Below are 21,856 nucleotides of genomic sequence, written 5' to 3' on the forward strand. Positions count from 1 at the left end.
TTGTTTGACCCAAATTCGGTAAATAACCTTTCATTGCTCTAATATTCGGCTAATACTCGGTTTCACTGTTTACTACTAAATTATAATTATAATTATTTTAAAAATCATTGGCCATATTCATATATCAATGTAAATTTTTTTTACCATTTTTATCATTCTACGCGCATTTATTGTTATAATTACCATTTACTCCAACTTTATGTTACATGAAATAACATCACCAAACCTTAATCATGTACACGACCGATAGCGAAGGATCGGGGAATTCACCAACTTTGATGCCGCGGTTACTTTTACCAGGTTACCAAAATTACCCTTCACGATGACACGTGTCCAACAAGGATCATGCAAGTACCGTCAACTTAATAATCAGCATCGGATTTATAGAAACCCACCCTCTCTCGCGCCCTCGGTTGAAGCCTTCCTTTTTATTGACAACACTAACAAGCAATTCCTTTTCTCTTTCTCACTCTTTTTGTATTAAAAAAAAGAAAAAAGCGAATTTTTTGAGAGTGATTAAAAAAAAAAAACCATCACTATTCGGAGAAATAAAAATATATATATATGAAACAACCGACTTCGTTCTTCAACGCCCCCGTTGCCTCTTCTCTGAAAAGGTATTTCATTTCGGTTTAATAATTTCCTTATGATTTTTAGAACTCTTATTTGTTTGTGTATGTGTTTTTGTAATTTGTTTACGTTTTATTATTATTATTATTATTATTTTTTTTTTTTTGCGTAGCTGCATTGGTTTGCAAATTTTTTTTATCTGGCCAATTTTTTCTCTTTTGCAGATAAGGGGATATTAGGGTTTTTATCTCTGCGATATTGCTGCTACTAAGAATCTAAAGCAGGTAAATTTTTATGGTTATGCTTCTTTTTTTTTTTTGAACGAAGACGCTTAACGGAGCAGACAACTTAGGGTTTTGATCGGTGATGACTAGAGCTTGCATTGTATTAGGTGGTTCGATTTTGATCAAATGAATGATTGGTATTTCTTAGTGTTTTGGGAAAGTGGAAAACGCTGGGATGGGTTCGTGTGAGAATTTGACATCAGTTGATGAACCCTCGTGTAACTCTGTTTTTGAACAGCATTCAAGCTTGGAATTTATGGAAGAACCAGTTTCTGAGCAGAGGATGTGTTTGAAAACAAGATTTGATGTGCTTGATGCTAATGTGAGTGGCAGCACGAAGTTGGATGGGCGTTCTATTGATGATACCACTCATTGTGTGAGCTGTGGAGATGCTGGAGATACTGGCATTGGTAATAAAGATGGGCTGATTGATGAGTTTCAAAATGTGGTGGGTGTGAGTTTGGAGAAAGCGATAGATGATGAATGTGGGGTTAGCAGGGTTTGCTTCATTGAGAGTCAGGAGGAAATTGGTGTTTGTAGTTCCCCAGGTAGGTGTTTAGATTTGTCTCAAGATGGAAACGATATTTATGTAAGTTCTGCTTATGTTACAGAGGCTGTTGTTGGTGATAGAGATAGGTCAGTAAGTAAGTGTGATAATGTGTCTGGGTCGGGTTTGGAGAAATTGGTTGATGAGAGTCAGAGTAAAGTAGATTCTGAGGCTGTTGTTGGTGATAGAGATGGGCCAGCTAGTGAGTGTGATAATGTGTCTGGTTCGGTTTTGGAGAAATTGGTTGATGAGAAGCAGGGGGTTTGTTTGGATGGGAGTCAGAGTGAAGTAGATGTTTGTGGCAATGGGTTGTGTGTGGAGAAAGGAGGGTTTCAAGGGGAGGATTTGGAATCATTTAAGCATCAGAAATTGCCCTTGGGAGAAGTGCCTAGCAACTGTTCACCGAGAAATTGTGATCGACGGGATAAGCAGAAGGATGATCAAGGGTTCAATTGTTCCTCTGTTGAAGAGACTGTAGAGGTTATGGGAGTGGAAACTAATGCTTTAGCTGAGGTAATGTTGGGCAATGATAACCAAACATTATCATCTGATGCCTTTGAAATGCCCTTGAAATCAATTCCTGTTGGTGGGTTGACAAGAAATTGTGTTCAACAGCATGGGCAGATGGGTGATAATATTCTTAGTTGTCTCCCTGGGGAGGAAGGGGTTATGATAAAGAAAAGTGATGAGTTAGCTGAGTTGGAGAAAGTGCCTTGTGACTTGATTATGCCTTTTGGAAGCTTTGGGATTCCCTTGACTGGATCACCTAGAAATTGTGTTCAACACGGCGATCAGAAAGATGGTAGGACTGTCAGTTGTTCCTCTTCAGAAGGGGACATGGAAGGCAAGGAAGTGAAAACTGATGCCCTAGACGGGATAGAGAAAGTTAACTGTTTCCAGATTTCGCCATCACAATTTTGTGAAATGCCTCCAGAATTATTACCCTTCACTGGTTCACCTAATAATTCTGTTCAACAGGAAGATCAGAAGAATGATAACACTGCTGGTTGTACCTCTTCTGAAGGGGATATGGAATGCATAGAAGAAAAAACTGATGCTTTATCTGGGAAAATGAAAGTTACGAGTGACCAAATGTTGCCTTCTCAATGTTGTGAAATGGATTCAGAAGCTATATCTCTGGTTGATTCACCTACAGATTGTGTTCAACTGGGTAATCAAGAGAATAATAAGAATGGCGGTTCTCTCTCCACCAAAAGTGCTAAGGAGGTTATAGAAGATAAAATGGGTACATGTGGCCAAATTTTGCCCTCACAGGGCTGTTCAATGACCCCAGAATTAATACCTAAGACTGATTCACTGAGAAATTGTACTCAACAGAATGAGCAGAAGAGCAACGAGTGCATCAGTGTTCCATCCTTGGAAGAAGAAGGGAAAAATTATGCTTCAGTTGGAATAGAGATAGATATTTGTGGGCATATGCTGTCTTTCCAGGAATGTGAGATTCGCTCAGAGTTGACACTTGTGACTGAGAAACAATTAATTGTTGAAGGGAAGAGAGATATTGTACATGGGTTAGAGAATGATAGTGGCCACCCAAGATCACCTTTAGAGCATACTGAACCGCGCATGGAATTTGCATCTGCAACAGACTTGTCATTTAGTTGTATTCAAAAAAAGGAGCAGCAGGGCATTGAGAGCTTAGCAGAAGGGAAAGCCAATCTGTCAGCGGCTGTAGAAGCTAATATGTGCAACTGCATATCAGCTTTACAGGATGGTGAAACGCCTTTCAAAGTTTTTTATGAGGATGATTTAATGAGAACTTGTGAAGGACATAAGGATCATGTGGATCATGAAAGCATTGGTCATCTCGCTGTTGGAACTGTGGAACAAAAAGATAACACTGACACATGCATCCTAGCATTGCCTATGCAGAGTTGCCAGAGCTCCTTGGAAAGTTTGCGTATAGCTGATTCACTGAGTAATTGTTCCAAGCAGAATGACCAAGGGAATAATAAGAGTGTTGATGGTCTTTCTGCAGAGAGTGCTACAGAGGCCGTGGAAGAGAAAAGTGATGTTACAACTGATATCAAGGTTGAGATTTGCAGTCAGCTATCGCCAATAGAAGAAAATGAAAAGGAGCACTCCTCCAGAGTTATTGAGAAACCAATTTCTTTGCAGTCATGCCAACCCTCTGCTGTAGACGAGAATGGCTCTTGTAAGAGTTTAAATGTTGCGGGTCTCTCTCAAAAAGATGGTTTTGGTGCTATTAGTTCTAGTGGTGCGGTTGATGGTTTTGGACAGATCGTTCATGAAGTAAAAGATGATGTGGGCACGAATTGCTTTTCTGAAACTAAATATCCTAACAGGGTATCATTATCTTCTAGAAGGAGCAGCCGTATAAGTAGATCTAGTCAGAAGACTCAGACCAAAAGGGCTGCGAGGAATTGCAGGACTAAGGCCAAAATTCAACATTCTCATGGGAGTATTGATATAATCCTCAACATTGCAAGAAGGAAGAGAAGCTGTTTGTCCAAACCAGCTCGTTCTTCTATCTGGGGGTTATTGGGCAGCATTACTCAAATTTTTGGTAAGAGTGGCATGAGTAGTTTCAATTTATCTCAGAACCAAGGATCACAAAAGGCAAGAGGTGACCATAGAAGTCAAAAGCGGAATAAGATTCAGGCTAGTGGAAGCTCATTGACCCCTAGTAAAAAATGGAATGTTTCAACTCGATGCCTTCGTTTGAAGGTTAAAGTGGGGAAGGAAATTTGTCAAAGTACTCTGAATGTTGTGGTCCCCAAGGTGGCTGACACAATGGGATCCAATGATATTGTTGTTGGTGATGACATTTCTGAGTCATACCCTACAAAAAATTCTGAGTTTCCAATATTAGCCCATGAAGATGAAGATATATTTGGGGAAGAGGGCACTCAAAGACAGTTTCAGTGTTTGGATAGTAACCCGGAGGAGGTAGTGAAACACCCAGGTGACTCTATCTTGGATGTGCACTTTGCAAGTCAGGAATTGAAGGCCACTGTGATTACAGACAATGCAGCCGGGGATGTTGCAGATGGTAATTCTGCCCATAAAGGGGTTGGAATATTGGGTGGAGCAAGTGAGAACAATTATGTGGATCCTGGGACTTCACCAGATTCTGAAGTTATCAATACAGCTCCTGATTCTGAAGTTGGGACTAGAAGTAAAGAAGGCTCGCATAAAGTTGTTTTGACTTCTTCTGAAATCTTTGCTGCTCCTGGAAATGTCACCAGCAGCCGGAGAGGGAAGAAGAAAACTAACCTCCTTTTTGCAGGTAACTGTAGTCTGCATGACGATTCACCTGTTGCAGCCAGCAAAGTTAAACCACCAAAAAAACGTGGCGGCAGACAGAAACTGGAAGATGGTAGTCACTCTAGTGATTCTCTCGTTGCATTTCCTGTCACTTATGCTTCAAGTAATTCATCAAGCGGCAAGGAATTTTGCAGCGAACTGTTGCCTTCGAGAGACAGTGAACCTGGAATCATTGAAGAGGCTATGGTTCCTTCAGTTAAATGCAAGGGATCTGAGCTTAGCAAAAGTTTTAAATCAGGTGGAAGGAAAAAGGGAAGGTCCAAAGTCTCTAACTCAGCTAAGAGCAGGAGAAGAAAGGCTTCTACACAGAGGGGAAACCAACGGAAGTCAGTCAACAAGAATGAAGTCAAGGAGAAGGGTGTTTTAGCTGCCAAAAGAAGGGATGAAGGTGTTTTGGAGCTGGTTGAGGAAAAAACAGAAGTTCGACCACAAATAGGTATTGGAATGTTTAAGTTTTATGATTCTGTGAAGAAAAAATGTTTACCCAACAGATGCTGAACTTTTTTATTTAGCCGGACCTCAACACGTTATCTGTTTGATTGTTTAATCTTACTGTTTTCTTCTTATAGTTCTCTTATCATGGATAGGAAAGATCTTTTTTGTTTCCCAATTCATTCAAACTAATGCTGTAGGAAGCCACATTGCAGATGATATTGGGAAAACAGATTCTGGCAACAATAGTATGTCTGTTGATGTATCAAACGCGGAGATTACATCAGCTGGTGAACCTGAGCATTATTGTCCTCCCGAAAGTGCTTGGGTGCGGTGTGATGACTGTTACAAATGGCGGCGTATCCCAGTTTCAGTTGCGGATTTGATTGATGAAAACTGCAGATGGTACATATTTTTCTCGTTCGTCATCTCATATTTTTCCAGTTATGTCATAATTGCAATTTTTTTTTTTTGTGTGTGTTTGTTTTATTCAACAATTTGGCAAGTGGGGTGGGATAAGTTATTTTAGACATCTATTATGTGAACTTTATTCAAATATTTCTTTAACTACAATTTTTTTTTATTTATTTTAATTGAGCCTATGTTCATGAATTCAATTTTACAAATTCTTATAATTTTTTGTTATTAGTACCACTGCACCAGCCTTAGTGTGAGTTGTCATGATTGTGTTTGCTACCATTTAATTTGGGTTTTTTCAGTCTTGATCATTTTTTCCCCTTCTCTAGTGTTGCATCTGAATTGAGATATTTTTGAGTTCTCAAATGTTATATTCTCAATTGCATGCCAAAATCTGGTTAAGTGAAGATCTAGCATCGGTTTAGTTGTCGGTATGATTGGTTTTTAGTGTAGTTATAGCTATATTTGGCATAAGTTTCAGGACATGGAAAACTATGTTTCTTTTCATTTTGTTTCTACCTTCTGTCTTATGAAGGGCTCACTGATAGCTATCCCTCAATCTATATTTATATTTTTCTTGTATTATAATCTAATATCTCCTATTGGATTTGATATTAAATTTTTCTTTATTGAAGGGTCTGTAAGGACAACATGGATACAACATTTGCTGATTGTTCAATTCCTCAAGAAAAGACAAATGCTGATATTAACGCTGAGTTAGGCTTATCAGACTATGAAGAAGAAGACGGCCTTATAAATTACAATACATCAGGAAAGGGTTTGGATTTTCAGAGTACACCTGGTATGTGTAAGATATCTGGGCTTTAGGTTCTTAGGTTCCTTTTTCCTTTTCCAGACATTTTAGTTTTCATATTTTGACCTGGCTTTGATGTGTTATGGCTCTTCCAGGGTCATCATTTAGGCGCATTGATTCAAATGTCTTTCTTCATCGTAGTCGTAAAACGCAAACAATTGATGAGGTCTGGAACCTACTCGATCCATTGCCTATCATTTATATGGTTATTTCCATTTGGCTGTGTTACATTTATTTACTTTAGAAATATGAAGAGTTCAGTGTTCTTGCAACTGTTGTGTTTATGACTGTCTTGTGCTTATTTTACTTGGCAAAAATGCACCTAAAGTTCCATGCCTTGCTCTGTTTGTGTTCCATGCGCCAGCAGTCCTTGACATCAAACCGTCATATGCATCAAGGCTGTGTTCAAAGTTTAAAAATAAAAGCTCTTCCTTCCATTGCCAAATTGTTAGTCTCATTTGAAGAAAAAAAGAAATTTAAGGGTACATCATTTGCTACATTTACATCCATATTACTTTTCATGATCAATCTCTATTCCATTGCTAAATTGTTAATTTTAGGGTGCATCATTTGCTACATTCACAAACGTATTACTATCCATAATCGTTCTCTGTTGATTTTCTGTTAAAGATCAACCTTAATCGGAAGCTTCTAATATTACCCTAGTATAGTGATTTATTTTCTATGGATGTGTAACAGAAATGTTTTAATTGATAGGAACTGCATAATTATGATACCCGTTTCTTATCAAAAAAACCAAAAAATTGCAATACCCCTTGATTTTCTTTTTCAATTTTGCTTTTTGGCTTGGAGAAATTTTCTTATGCTATGACAAGAAGCTAGCACCTAAATTTCTTAACCTTTTTCCTTTTAGTTTTCCAATTTGTCATAGATTATGTAAAGCTGATTAAATTTCTTCCTGTTCAGGTTGTTACTAATTTTTTTTTTCCTGATCAACATGTTTGCTAAATTTAATTAGGTAATGGTTTGCCATTGCAAACCACCTTTAGATGTTCGGCTCGGCTGTAGAGATGAATGCTTGAATCGGATGCTTAACATTGAATGTGTTCAAGGCACTTGTCCTTGTGGTGACCTATGTTCAAATCAACAGGTACTTCAGCTCTTCTGTGCATATAACTTTCATTTTCTTGATCAACATATGCTGTTTTGTATATAAAGGGCAGAGTTTGAGTCAAAATGTCTGTTTACAGTTCCAGAAACGCAAGTACGCCAAAATGCAGTGGCGTCCATGTGGGAAGAAGGGTTATGGACTAGAGTCACTTGAGGATATACCGATAGGGAAATTTATTATTGAATATGTTGGAGAGGTAAATTCCTGGAGTTATCTCAAGTCAAGCATGAACTTCTTTATTGCGGCTATACAAGGACAGATTCTTAGTGCTTATTGCCACTGTTAACCTGTATGCCAAATCTAAGTAAAATTGGTCCTGCAAATTAAGTGTAAGGGTGCAATTGTTTTTATTGAAAATTTGCTGATTTTCTTTTTCTTATTATTCGTTTTCATTAGTAGAACAATGAAACTGGTGGTTGTGTTTCTATCTCTTAGAACATGATTTCAGTGGCAAATGAATCATCTTTCGAAACCATTGGCAAAATAGGAATCTTTGTTATTTAGCTTTTGCCCATTATTATCATTTGTCGATCAAAGTTGGTCTTTTTAGTTTCAGTAAAGTGATTAAATTTCTATCCTTTGTTCACGTATAACAATAATTTTTTAATCAGTGTCGGGAGTCTATTTTATTGCCTGGATTTTCTGTGAAAGAGGTTACTAATGTCTGGTATTTTGAAGTGGCTTGAACTTATACTAGTATAATTACGTTCACATATGAGTTCATCCCCCCTCTTGCATGTTTCAAGCAGGATCCTGTTAGACCTGGTGTAGGAACTATTGCCCCACTTTTGGGCTGGATGTCATCATTACTCTGGATTCCAGTTGCTGATCCATAGTTTCACATCCTTGACGTTCATGTATAGTTTGTTTATGGATAGAATAGATTCAAAATTACTTTTTTCTTTTTGGTGGCCAAAATAATATGCATCCAGTAATTAGTAATGTTAGATCTTTTTTTTTTTTTAAAAAAAGTAATTAGTAATTATAGACAATTCTATTGTAAGTCTTGCCCTTTGTGTTTTACAATTTGACTCTCTCTGGATCTATCAATCTTTATTTTATTGTCAAAATTTCTAATATATGGCAATCAGGTCCTTGACATGCAAGCTTATGAGGCACGGCAAAAGGAGTATGCGGCCAATGGTCATAAGCATTTTTACTTCATGACATTAAATGGCAGTGAGGTTTGTAATAACTTTCATAACATACTTTAATTTTAATTCTAATGATATGAGGTGATAATGTATTTCTGTTAAACAATATTTCTCATCATGCAGTGATTGTAAATGTTATGAACCATTTGTAGACTTGTAGTGGTTTGCTAGCTTCATTTTTTCCCCCTTCCCTCCTTAACCTCAGTGGATCTTTGAGTATCTTTGATCTTTTTGAAAGGTTCAGGAGTTTTTCTAGGTGCTTTCAATATTTAACTTGTTATTGAACATGAACAATATTTTTTGGGCTTCTCGCTTCTGAATATGAAGGTTTTCTTGGGTATTTTTCTATTTCCAACAAAAGTAGTTCTTGTTGTAGCAAGTTACCAGAGCATAGGCTAAATATGCCTACTGCTGAAATCTTTTATGTGTATATTATGAACCATTTTAGACTTGTAGTGGTTTGCTAGCTCCTTTTTTTCTTTTTTTGCTTTTTTTTTGGTGGGGGGGGGGGGGGGGGGGGGGGGGGGATGGTTAACCTGAGTGCTCTCTCAAAGGAAACAATGTTCTAGTGACCTTATTACTCAAATGTATTGAGCTTGTGATGAGTAGCAAGAGGAAAGATATCCCACTAATGATGCTTCATAATCTTGTATATGATCAATAACAAGTTAAATACTGAAAGCACCAAGAAAAACTCCTGAACCTTTCAAAAAATAAAAAATACTCAAAACATTTGACCTTGGTCATTTAAATTGAAGAATGTTTATTGCAACTTTTTTTTACCATGGAGTGAAGCTGGACCATGTATTGAAAACAACTGGACTTGTTTACCCCTGATGTTTGTAAACTTAGGCCGAGATCTAGCTTGCTCTTGGGCCTTATGATTTTCCTCCTGAGCATGGTCTGAAGAGAGTTTGATATGCTTGGTTTGAATATAGAAATTGTGGTGTTCAATGGAAATAAATATGCAAGAAGCTTTAGGAATACTCTGTGCAATGCGGATTTATGCGTTATGCTGGTTTATACCCTACTTTCCTTCGTAGCATCTGATTTTCTTGACATAATTGGTTGCATTTTAGTTTCTTATTCATTTTTTCTATTCTCTCAGGTAATAGATGCATGTGCCAAGGGAAATCTGGGCCGTTTCATTAACCATAGTTGTGATCCTAACTGCCGTACTGAAAAGGTGAACATCCATTTGAGCATCTTTTTCATGCAGTATGTATGTTGAAATTATATTTTTAGTTTACTATTTGTTGTTATCTCGTTGAAAATAGTCCACATCCACAGTGGCATTATGGGGAAATTTTTTTATACTTATTGGGATTTTTGGTTCTTGTGAGATACTGATTATGGTTCTGTGATTTCACTGGATTTGATTTGCTTTGTTCTATAAGAATAGTTCATTTTGTGGAATAAAGCCAACTTTGTTCTTCTTTAGGCATTGGTTTTAAAAGAATCTAAAGACATTTCTCTCCCCATCACCTTAAATAAATTGTCATGCATTCTGTATAAAATTTTTTTGGAATTTTTTAAAATTTTTTGTGCATCCATTTCGACTGTTCATTTTTGGCACTTCACTGTGCCTCTTTTTGCTGTCTTTGTCTCATGTGAACTTCTGGTTGATATTTTGTTCTTCAGTTGTATTTCATTTTGTTTGGTAATATCATGCTGTCTTTCTTATGGAAAGAAAAGTCAACTCATAAGTACCAAACGTTGGATAAAATATTCTGATATCATGAAATATCAATTGTAACAAACATGAATACATCAATTATAACCAATTATTGAGAGTGAGCCAAATGTCATTAGACATATTTTTTTTTTTTGAAATTTTTGGGTTTCTTATCCTTATCGTGTTAATATGGCTTCCCATTTTATTGAAATCTCCATTCTGACATCAATGCATTTGATGTATTCATGTTGGTGAAGCTTTAATCTAACAGTGTTCACTGTTTTGTTTGCTATCGCGGTACAGTGGATGGTGAATGGAGAAATTTGTATCGGACTATTTGCAATGAGGGATATTAAGGAGGTATGATTTCACCTCTCCTCTTCTCCTGAAGGGGAAAAACTTTCTCTATTGGCTGCTTCTTTTACAAGAAAAAAGTGTTTTGAAAGAGAGACTCACGAATTGTCATGAATTGGCAATGAGAGATGAGTGAAAAAAAATTGAGAGGCAGTAACTAGATGAAAGAACCATGTGTTTGTACAAGCTTCAGCAAGAAATTGTAAAATGTCTTTCTTGTATATTCCTGACAACAAGTTAAGTCAGAGCCACATAAGATGGGCTCATACATAGACCCTGGGTTGTGAGATGGCTCATTGTTTGCCATAGCTTTTCCCATTTCTGGTTTGCTACCCAATAAAGATATGTCCACCGAACTGATTGGAGTGGGTGCCTGATGGGCCAGACAGAAATTGCTATACTAGTTCTTATCCCATGCTTTTCCTTCAAAACATCGCCTTACCGAAACCTATCAGATATATGTTATTTTATTTCATGCTTCATTATTTATAGTGTGCATCCTCTAAGCCTATTATCTTTCAGGGTGAAGAGCTGACATTTGACTACAACTATGTCAGAGTGTTTGGGGCTGCTGCCAAAAAATGTCATTGTGGTTCTCCTCAATGCCGGGGTTATATAGGTGGGGACCCGCTAAATACTGAAATAATTTATCAAGGTGATTCAGATGAGGAGTATCCTGAACCTCTGATGCTTGAAGATGCTGAAACTGGAGATGGTTTCAAGACAATGTCCAGAACCAGTCCCTTTTATGGTGACAGAACACAAATTTCTGAAGCCATGGCAGAAGACACAAATAAAATGGATGATTCTGCCACAGCTGTTGGACAATTGGAGATTTCTGGAAATGTTAATGACTCTAAGAGTCAATCCATTCCTGTTATTCCCCAATTACACCATTCATTAGAAAGGGAGGATTCAAAAGGGAAATGTCCTCCACTTCAGTCACTAGAAACTTCTCTTGTGGTAGAAAATGAATCAAGCATACCTGTATCTTCCGTTCAGCAGAAGGAAACAATGAATAAAACCTCATCTGTAATCCCACAGGTGGAGACTTCTTTGCCGGCTCTGATATCTGGGAATTTGTTTACTGATGGAAGTGACGCTGGTAGGAAGTCCAAGTTTGATATTGTTGAAGACAATCAAAGTTTGCCGAAATCTCATCCTCGTATAAAGACTTCTCGTAAATCTGGATCTATTAAGAAAGGCAAGGTTGATGGTAGTCCTTTAAGTGGAAATAAAGTTAAGTCGATTGCCAGCAAATCCCAGGTTTTCTTTATCAAACCCAAAAAGATAATGGAAGGTTCCTCTAACGGTCGTTTTGAAGCAGGTTAGTGATCCTCTTTTAACTTGTATTTGGGAAATGTGTTCTTGAGCAGGCTGATCATTCTAATGATAAATTGTGCTCAATGTTGCAGTTCAGGAGAAATTAAATGAGTTGCTGGATGCTGAGGGGGGCATTAGTAAACGTAAAGTGAGTAAATTCAGCATTATCCATTTTTACTATTTAAATCTAATGTTTTTTTGTTAGTTCGAATGGGGATGTCATTCTCAGTGTTGTCCGCCTTTTGGTCATTAAATGTGCTTCATTCTGATTCCTTTTGCTTCACCAAAGCACTGGTGCCATTCATTTTAAAAATTTATGTTGAAGTCTCACCTCACCTTTCACTTGTTAGTCAGCCTGCTTCTTGTGAAAAGATATTGATGGCACTGTCACGAAATCTCTAGTTTCATTTGCTTAAAGTATGCACTGTCACAATTCTTTTAAAATCTGTGATTTTAATTTTTTATTTTCCTTAAAAAATGTCCTATCATTTGTATATGCATGGTATTCTATCTTTTAAGGCACTATGTTTTCCAAACAGGACGCTCCTAAAGGCTATTTGAAGCTTCTGCTTTTGACTGCTGCTTCTGGTGGTAGTGGCAATGGCGAATCAATTCAGAGGTAATTTGAAGTTTTCCTTCCTCCGTATAGTCTTAAATATAATTTTAGATATCCAATTTTGCTATCTAAGTCTCTTTCTTATGTGAGGTCCCTGTTCAGCATTTTTTAATTTTTAGCTAATCTTTTTTGCAGCAATCGAGATTTATCAATGATCCTTGATGCTCTTCTGAAAACAAAATCACGAGTGGTGTTGATGGATATAATCAACAAAAATGGTAGTTTTTCTTTTCATTGCATGAGACGCAATTTTATTTATGCTTGTTTTTGTGGGAATAAACTAAATTATTTTAACTGCACTTCTGACTGCTAGAAAGACTGATAATTGCTCTGCTTTCCAGGTTTACAGATGCTACACAACATGATCAAGCAGTACAGAAGGGACTTCAAGAAGATTCCAATTCTTCGGAAGCTTCTGAAGGTGCTCTATCTGCGAACCCCCTTTTAACTCAATTGAACACAATTTCCTTCTTTTAAAAAAATAATAATAATAATTAATCACTACTGCAAAGTTCTGCAGGTTAATGAGCATTGTTCTTTGAATTGTTTTGTGTAGTATATCTCAATGTGTTATATATAGCATATAATTTTTGACAGAGATACAAGACTCTTTGTGCATTTTGATTCTTGGCAGCAAAATAGGTTTCACTGAGTGATTTTAGATTAAGTTGGTAGCTGGACTTTTAATTGGCCTAATTTATGTACACTGTCTTTTGGAACTTGATGATTAGCAAGTAAACTAAGTCCCGTTTAGGAATATGATGGGATAACAGCATGTGTCTACTATTTCCTGCAGGTCTTGGAATATTTGGCAGTGAGAGAGATACTTACACGGAATCATATTACTGCTGGTCCTCCTTGTCCTGGGATGGAGAGGTAAAAAATACTCTGTGTTTTCCTTATTCAGTGAATTTTCCCCTTTATATTGTGTTGTTGGTCTTGATTCAACTTAAGCTACTCTATTACTGAAACTAAGGTGGGTCAGAACCTATAGGAATTTAAATCTTTAAAGGGTTTCTGGTTATTGGATTGTATTGTTCTATGATTTAATAAGAAACGCAGAATAATAATAGATAATCAGTAATTTGAAACAAGATTTAGAGAATATAGACACATGATAGGGAACCATTCAAGCACCAGTCCAGGATCAGCAAGACAGCAGTTGACTCAAATCTGCTGCTAGGTTGTGTGGAGTCTAATTTTAGTGTCGTACCTTTAGTGGCTTTATTCCCAAAAATTGATCATACTTTAATAGAAATACTATTCAAGTACATATAGAAGCATCTTATCCTTCTGCTAAGGTTTATTTAGTCTTTTCATTTGCATGCATCTTTATGAGGAGGCAGGACTCAATATGTAACCTCACGTTTAAGTCATAGGACTTATAGAAAGAGAAAAAGAACTTCTCGAGTCTTCTTTAAAAATGACTGATTATACTACAAGAAGTTGAGGAATTAACTTGTAAGAATAATGCCAAAATCACATTGATGGATAAGCAGGAAGGTACACCCACCAACTAGTTCTATTGCAGATTTTTCATATAACAGATTAATGTGTTTCTTGGTGCAGCTTTCGGGGATCAATATTGTCATTGACAGAGCATGATGACAAACAGGTTTGTTTCAAGTTACTTTAAGTAGATCATTAATCAAGAACTTTGTTTTAGGAGATGGAGATCTTTAGATTACAAGTCATTTGCTGCAGTGCTTACCAATTTATAGATGTACCAATTGACCAAATTAAGTTTCCTGAGTGACAATGCGGTGCTAATCACTGTCCGTTGTTACATATAGGTTCATCAAATTGCACGTAGCTTCCGAGATAGATGGATTCCTAAACCTTTCAGAAAACATAGCTACAAGGACAGGGATGATAGTGGAATGGATATTCACAGGGTTGCAAACTGCAACAGGCTCCCAATGTTGCACAATCATCGGCGTGATGAAAGTTTAAGACCTTCAGAAGCAATTGATTGTGTCATGCAGTCATTGGTTGCAAAAACTTCTGTGGATACTGCTGCCAATGAGGTTGGCTCTTCCCCTGGTGCAGGAGGGTGCCAGACCAATGGCCCCAAAGTTCGTAAACGTAAAAGTCGATGGGATCAGCCTGCTGAGACAAACCTAGATCCAATCAAGCACAAGAAATTGATGCTCGAGTCGAGGGTGTTACCGAGTAGAGAGGACATCAATTGTCCTGATCATATTCACAATCACTGTAACAAAGATGAAGCTGTTAGCTCCGAAGATGGAGGACAGATCACACAAGAGGATGTTCCACCCGGTTTTTCATCTCCGTTTAACCCTCCTCTGGTTTCATCCGATTCTTCATCAACTACTGACCTGTCTCAACAAAATGTTTCACAGTTGAGATGTGCATTTGATGTGGCTATTGCACATCCTCAGGGAAAATTCAATTCCCGCCTACCTGTGTCTTATGGAATTCCATTGCATATTTTGCAGCAGTTTGGGTCATCCCAGGCTGAAACTGTTGATAGTTGGGTTATCGCTCCCAGCATGCCTTTTCATCCTTTTCCACCTTTACCCCCCTTTCCCCGTGATAAGAAAGACACTCCACCTGCCTCTGCTGTTAGTTGTAAAACCATTGATGGACCTGCAGAAGAATGGCAACAAGATAGCAATCATGCACCCCCTTGCTGTCCAGATGAAGACAATCCAAGCATGACTGGAGCTAACCAGTCAGATGCAGACATTCCGGGCACAGACGGACAACACACGTTTAAAAGAATGAGGGGATCCTCTAATGATCTGGGAAAGAGATACTTCAGGCAGCAAAAGAGGAAGGGACCCCCTTGGCTTTGGAGGAGAAATGAGCTTAGAAGTTCTTATTGTTCACAGGATGTTAGTTGTAGGGTGGATAAACCTGTCAGTAGTTTTATTCAGCGTCCACCACAACAAAATCATCATTGAATTGATTTATAGAAAATATTCTGAACAGATAATTGAATTTTCTTCCATACATTAATGTATTCTTGATTCTTTTCTTGTGGACTTTATTTATCTGTGAAAACCTTTATTCAATTTCAGAATTACAGTCCCCGCCCAAGTTATTCTGTCACAGCTGAGAAGAAAATGATGCTCCAAATTGGCAATTTGCTACTTTAGATATGATCCATTTGTTCACACCTTGAAGAGGTAGGCATTATTTTCTATGTATCAATTTTATCATATACAAATCAGAAGGCATATGAATCTTTTACAATGAGTAGAGAGAAGTAGTACTTACCTATTTGTTTGTCTCTTCCTTACAAAGATGAATTGGAATCATTTGTGCCATGCAAGATGAAGTGGAATATCGATTTTATGAGATACTGATTGATCCGGGAAAACACTTCATTTAACAAAGTTAATGCAAAATTTAATATGGCAAGTAACCTGTCAGTTGGAGTTGGTATCTAGTTTGTCTTTGGATAGGGGATGGGTGGTTTCTTTGGGGTTGGTGGATAGGGCTTCTCATAGATTATTTCCCTTTTTTATCTTTCTTATTTAATATACTAGTTTCAGTTCAAGTATCTAACTGTTTCCAGAAACTACAAAGCAATTGCTCCCTAGTTATCAGCTTAACCATCGAAATATGAGGAACACATTTTGCGACTTCAAGTTTTTTCTTTCATGATTGCAAACACTTCAGACATCCCAATCAAATGCTTTGTGGAATTTCTGAGGTTGGGTACAGACAGCAGCTCGTATTCCAGAAACTTGGTGACTTATTGTTGATAGATGCACTATTGACACAAGTTATTTTATGCTTCCACTTCTCCATGAAAAGGGTTGATTGTTTACCACCTTGTGTTGTGTTGCTAGAGCTTCAATTATGTCCTCAACATCGAAATGTTAACTCTGTACGTCAAGCGGGCAGGTTTTCTTTTACTGAGACATGGCCTGATGTGGTTATTTTGAATGTTCTTGCAAGTTCCTTACAGTTCTGGTTCCTGCAAGAGTATAGCAGAGAAGTGGATATTTTGAATGTTTATAACATTTAATGATTTGGTTATAATTGGTGTTCAACTCAAATTTTGGATATATATATTTTGTGCGGCTCATCTTCACTTCCATTCTGATACCTGAAGTTTGCAACAATACCTGTTGGTGAGTTTCAAACTTTGAGCTGACCCTTGCAATTTGGAAGCCTCATCAAATATGTTAGCATCTTAAGGAGTCTTTACTCTTTAGATATAATATTTGTTGGATTATTGCATGATCAATCGTCCTGCTGGTTAAAAATATGTCGGTTTTAGGTCAAAGTGTGAATGAAAGTTGAATATCTTCTGCTCGCCGGCTGTCTTATTTACTGACGTGCAAGCAGGCAACATAATGATGATTGGCGAAGTTATTAAACTGAAGTGTTTAGACTATAATTTCATGAGCCAACTATAATGAGTTCCTTTGATTTGTTGTTTCAGATGCTATGCTGGTTTATTTTAATAGGTACCCCATTTTGGCCTATAATCCTGCATTTAGTAAGTTGCCTACTTGCTTGTATCTATGCATGCTTGAGTACGAGTAGAACGGAACACTTGCGCGAAGATTTGCTGCCACTTCAGTTTTTGTTGCATAACTCGATTTGTTAAAACATTATTTGCTTTCTAATTGCATTGAGATCTTCCGTTCTTATCACCACTTCACCAAAAATAAACATTCAGATTTAAGTGGTAAAAGATTTAAGACCATGAAATAAAGTGAATTTATTTTCCACTAATTTATTTATAAACCTGTAGTAAATGTAACAAAAAATATTTTACAGATGATTGCTGCAGCAGTGCCCCCAATTCCAACTTACAACTCGTGTTGCTTCAAATTCATGGGTTATATAAACAGGAGAAAATTATGTAGCCGACAATAAAGAAACTGTATATTGATGCTCAAAAACTCCAAGGACCAGTTTAAATAAAACTTCCCACTCCACAGACCCCCAAGAAGAAAAAACGGAAAAGGAAAGAGAGAAGAGCAAAGAGAGATGCATACAAATTGTTATGTTTCCCCTCCTATCTTATGAACATCTCTAATTTGCAGCTTAAATCCAAAATGTCATCTTGTTCATCATCAATATCTTCTAAGCATGCTTCTGATTCGAACAAAGCACCACATTTTTAGTGGAGTCTTGTACTTCCTCCAGCCATCGAAGTACTTTCCTATCTCTAATTTACAGCTTAAATCCAAAATGTCATCATATTCATCATCAATATCTTCTTAGCATACTTCTGATTCGAACAAAGCACCACGTTTTTAGTAGAGTTTTGTACTTTCTCCAGCCATCAAAGTACTTTCCTATCACCATTTTATAACTAGGCCTCTGCTGCATCAAAACCCAGTACTCGGCAATGTTTGGCCGACAACTTATATACTCATCTTCCAAATCCAGAAGCTTTAAGCGTGAGAAAACCGGAATGAGCATAACATCTGCCATGGTAAATTCTTCTCCGGCTAAATATGCTGTGTCGTTCAGCTTTGTTTCGACTTCATCTAGAAGTCTTACTAGATGCTCTTTGCTCCATTTTAGAACTTCGGGGTTTTTCAACTTGTCTTCTATCTCATATGCTTCTCTTAGTTTACGATGGTAAGCACTTGCGAGATCGGGAGATTCAGCCATCCGAGCAATCACCACCCGCCTAATGAATTTGGATGTGTAGAGACGGTACTTTTCAGGGATGTGATCAAGTGTGAAAAATTTGGGGTCCCATTGTTGTATCTTGTGCATCCACTGAACAACTTCTCTGCTACTCAAGTTCATGTCATCAGCTCCCGAAGAGACCACTGAGATCCTTTCTATGTACCTGAAAATTTTCTGTATCACTTGATTTTCTTTCCATGTATCTAATAAAGATGTGTTTCAAGACATTAAAAAATTTAAACAAATAATCATCTCATAGAAAGCTGAGAAAATCTAATATATAAACAACACATGAATAAACTGAACACTAAAACAGAAAAGGCAAATTCTACTTCACAGAAGGGCTAAAAATAAACCATAGTACTCTGCAAACTCATGTCCTATCGTAAACTTTCATAAGCGTCTTTCTAATGGCTATCATGTATCATTCAAGTTAGAAATTGCTTCCAAATGCATCTGCCAAAGTAATAATAAAAAGAGAAGGTAGAGGGTGGACATACTGGATAATCTCAATAGTGTTGAAAATGATGTGAGCCCCATTCTTTAAAACAGGGAGTTTTGCTCTCGGATTCATTCTAAAGAACGAGGTGTCCATGTTCTTGCCTGTTATAGGATTGACATGGTATGATGTGTAATCAATGTTTTTCTCTTCTAAAGCGAGTCTCACCTTTTGGCTGTCTAAAGAGTATGGGTGATGGTATAGCTGCATGATTCACCTAACATCAGCTCCAGGACAATGCTCTAGAGAAAAAAGTCGAGAGCTTTGTATCAACTTTGGATTTCAGACTCGATACATTCAAGAGGAGAGAGTAAATCAAAGTCTGCAACTAAAAAGCTAAAATAATTACAACCGAAAGAGCAAATTCATCAGAAGCTAAGAGAGTTTCTCTGCTATATGAATAAATTCTACATTGATCATTATTAATCCATTACGTCATTGCTCTCAGTGCCAGAAACGCTAAGTTGACAATTCAAAAAGAACAAATAAATTATTAAAGGCATCATCATACTTGAATTTTGCACACCAGATTCTTATCCCTAAAACTCAATAATAAAAATAAATAAACGAACAAACTTCACAAAAACATCCTTCAAGACATGTTTTATTACTATAACAGAAAACAGAAGCTCTTCCAGTCCCCCAATTCGTAATAAACCTTAACATGCAGAAGTTCAACAAATATCGTAACAGCTCAAAGGTCTAAACTTTTGCGCAGACAAAACTAAAATATATGAACCACAATACAGAAATTTTTAAAGCAAGATAAAAGAAAACTCAATAGACCCACCAGGTAAAAAGCCTAAAAGAAGCATGCAGCAAATATGAATATATAATAAAGAAAGTTAACTAAACATACCCGGATGCTAAAAACTGGAAAGTTCTTGTGGAGAAAGTGTTTTAGCGTTTAGTGGGGAGGCAAAGAAGAAGAAGTAGAGGAAGAATATAAGCCTTTTCGTGGACTAAAAAGCTCAAAAAGTTTCAAGCTTGGGATTTATGCTTGTGCTGCTTCCCAATTGGACAGTGCGTGAAAAAAAAAAATTTGGGAACCTCTAAGAACCAGAGGGGCTCCCACCACTACTCGCTGCAGAAACGTAAGCGTAAGTCACTCGCTGTATTTAAGTGACACCTCGATCCGCACTAGTAGAACTTGACCCTTTTTATTATTAATTTATCAACAAGAAAGTAAATTCCACTCTCACTTTTGACTTTCTTTTTTTTTTCGTTTATTATTTTTATAATTGAAATTTAAATATGATTTATTTAGGAATCACTTTGGAATTTTATTTTAAACTCAGTCACGATGCATGAAATGTCAAAATTATAGAACAGACAGGTTAAGAGAATTTAAATTTTATTTAATTTTACTACTTTGTAGCTCGTACAATTATTTTTTAAAGATTAATCAGCAATAAATTTTATACTATGGTTACTATTTTATTAAGGTTATTAATTTCAAAAATTAATTTATTATATGTTATTAATTTTTATTTTATTTTTAGAGGTTTCATAATCATATCACGACACGACACTATAATACAATTAAATTGATCTCGAAAATTATAAACCTACACGCTATGGGGATTGAAAATCTTAAAACATCGAAGAGCAACAAAGTACAATTGAAAACGGTTAAAAAAAAAAAAGTGATAAAATTCGAAAATGGTAATGAAAAAAACCGTCGTCCTCGCGTTAGAAATTTGGACACTGAAATTGGTGGGGGAGCGCGTGGGGTTGGGTTTTGCCAAATATGAGCGTGTAGGGCTTATGGAAAGATCGATGCCATCGCCAGTTGCGAAACCAGAAATTTAGGAGTCAAGATTCCAACAATGGCAGTTGGATGCGTCTGGTTTGGACATTTTTTTAGTTGTATTTTGTATTTGTGGGACAATTTTTTTTTTAATTTATTCGTTTAATATTATTGATATTAATTAAACATAAAACATAGTAGTAATGTTTATTCGATTCGATGTTATTTCCATTCCATGTGGTCGTTGCGTCGAGCTCCACTCTTAAGTAGTAATCCTTTCAATTAAATTATGCCATCTAATTAATCAATTTATGTATTTGGTTACTGTACCCTACCCCGTATTCTAGATAATTTAGTTGACTTCTTATATTCCTCACACGTGGCATGTGTGATGTTGTCTGCGGCATTTTGGGGGGGGGGGGACTCTTCAGATTTTTTTTTTTTGGGAATACAAAATTATAAACATTAAATTTTTATTAATTGTTTAATATTATTACGCCATTAAATTATTTTCATAATTATTATTACCAAAAGCATTGTCTATTAACATATCTCTAGTCCGTCATCATGGTTGTCATAGTTTCAATAATAATGATAAGTTACAAATTGGTGTACTTTCTTATTTAAAAAAAAAAAAAAAAATTCAGTTGACGGCTTAGGTGATGTGATGCATTATCAATGAGTTCTATGATTGAGTAGAGCATTTGATGTCCTTCTAAAATCCCTAAAAAACCCCTTTTGAATGTAATTTTTTTAAAATACCCACAATTTAATTTATAAAATATAAATTCATATGTTATAATTAACCATTTTTCCATAATAATTTTAACCAAACAAATGGTTTTTTAATTACACACAAATTTTAAAATACTAAATTTATCTTGAACTTTTTTATTATATAATTTATATCTTTATATCTCTAAACTCTTATTAGTTTTCTCATGAATTATATTTTTCTATTAAAATTTGAAATATAAGCATAAATTATGAATAGGGTGGGTCTAAAAAATTTTTTAAAAGTAATTTATCTAAGTGCTTAATTGAATTTCATTCAGAACAAGAAATAAATTAATTTTTATTTAATTATTTAACTAATTTCAATTAAAAATAAGAATTTATTAGGAATTTTGAGGGAATAAGAATTAATTTCTCACTGCACTGAGCATCAATGCTCACGAATAAGGCTCTTGTGCTACTACATCCAGTTTTCATTTTGGGCTCAAGATCGCGTAGCCCAATAGTCAGTCTCATTTCTATGTCAAAACTACCGGCAGGCTTGATGGACCTCAAAAAAAAAATGATTCTCCACTTTCTTGTTAGCCAACAATTTAGCGCTGCGTATAATAAAAAAA

General features: G+C 36.3%; 2 protein-coding genes across 9 annotated transcripts; one reads left to right on the forward strand and one right to left on the reverse strand.

The window, feature by feature from the left end:
- The first annotated feature begins 406 nt into the window (after positions 1 to 406).
- Positions 407 to 15,673, forward strand: LOC18040853 (histone-lysine N-methyltransferase ASHH2). 5 transcript variants are annotated; one of them, XM_024184176.1, is made up of 19 exons: positions 409 to 617; positions 795 to 854; positions 962 to 5,146; positions 5,343 to 5,547; positions 6,195 to 6,361; positions 6,469 to 6,539; positions 7,353 to 7,484; positions 7,585 to 7,701; positions 8,597 to 8,689; positions 9,768 to 9,845; positions 10,638 to 10,694; positions 11,211 to 12,015; positions 12,104 to 12,159; positions 12,551 to 12,630; positions 12,763 to 12,845; positions 12,969 to 13,048; positions 13,424 to 13,503; positions 14,197 to 14,242; positions 14,421 to 15,673. In XM_024184176.1, exons 3-19 carry the CDS (start codon positions 1,030 to 1,032, stop codon positions 15,552 to 15,554), a joined length of 7,401 nt encoding a protein of 2,466 aa, XP_024039944.1. In that variant the 5' UTR covers positions 409 to 617; positions 795 to 854; positions 962 to 1,029; the 3' UTR covers positions 15,555 to 15,673. The 5 variants fall into 5 exon arrangements, with proteins under 5 accessions (XP_024039946.1, XP_024039944.1, XP_024039945.1 ...); XM_024184177.1 differs by having other exon boundaries at positions 1,093 to 5,146; XM_024184175.1 differs by having other exon boundaries at positions 795 to 5,146.
- A 1,687-nt stretch (positions 15,674 to 17,360) lies between these two features.
- On the reverse strand, positions 17,361 to 19,871 carry LOC18040854 (glutathione S-transferase TCHQD). Of its 4 annotated transcripts, none has more exons than XM_024184991.1 (3): positions 19,614 to 19,871; positions 18,756 to 18,996; positions 17,361 to 18,418 (listed from the first exon to the last, which is right to left on the reverse strand). In XM_024184991.1, the coding sequence occupies exons 2-3, from the start codon at positions 18,962 to 18,964 to the stop codon at positions 17,824 to 17,826; spliced, it is 804 nt and encodes a 267-aa protein (XP_024040759.1). In that variant the 5' UTR covers positions 18,965 to 18,996; positions 19,614 to 19,871; the 3' UTR covers positions 17,361 to 17,823. The 4 variants fall into 4 exon arrangements, 3 of the variants coding, with proteins under 3 accessions (XP_024040759.1, XP_024040758.1, XP_006434293.1); XM_024184990.1 differs by having other exon boundaries at positions 18,756 to 19,082; XM_006434230.2 differs by having other exon boundaries at positions 18,756 to 19,090.
- Positions 19,872 to 21,856: the final 1,985 nt, after the last annotated feature.

The sequence above is a fragment of the Citrus clementina genome, unplaced genomic scaffold, assembly GCF_000493195.1.
Source record: "Citrus clementina cultivar Clemenules unplaced genomic scaffold, Citrus_clementina_v1.0 scaffold_5, whole genome shotgun sequence".
Taxonomy (NCBI): domain Eukaryota; kingdom Viridiplantae; phylum Streptophyta; class Magnoliopsida; order Sapindales; family Rutaceae; genus Citrus; species Citrus x clementina.

Excerpts from the sequence above, each read along its gene's own strand:
- LOC18040853 (XM_024184175.1), top strand. The coding sequence starts at position 1,030 with ATGGGTTCGTGTGAGAATTTGACATCAGTTGATGAACCCTCGTGTAAC. Across the intron at positions 6,362-6,468 it reads GGATTTTCAGAGTACACCTG|GGTCATCATTTAGGCGCATT; the intron begins GTATGTGTAAGA and ends TGGCTCTTCCAG. Across the intron at positions 12,846-12,968 it reads GGATATAATCAACAAAAATG|GTTTACAGATGCTACACAAC; the intron begins GTAGTTTTTCTT and ends TCTGCTTTCCAG.
- LOC18040854 (XM_024184991.1), bottom strand. The coding sequence starts at position 18,964 with ATGCAGCTATACCATCACCCATACTCTTTAGACAGCCAAAAGGTGAGA. Across the intron at positions 18,419-18,755 it reads AACACTATTGAGATTATCCA|GTACATAGAAAGGATCTCAG; the intron begins GTATGTCCACCC and ends GAAAATTTTCAG.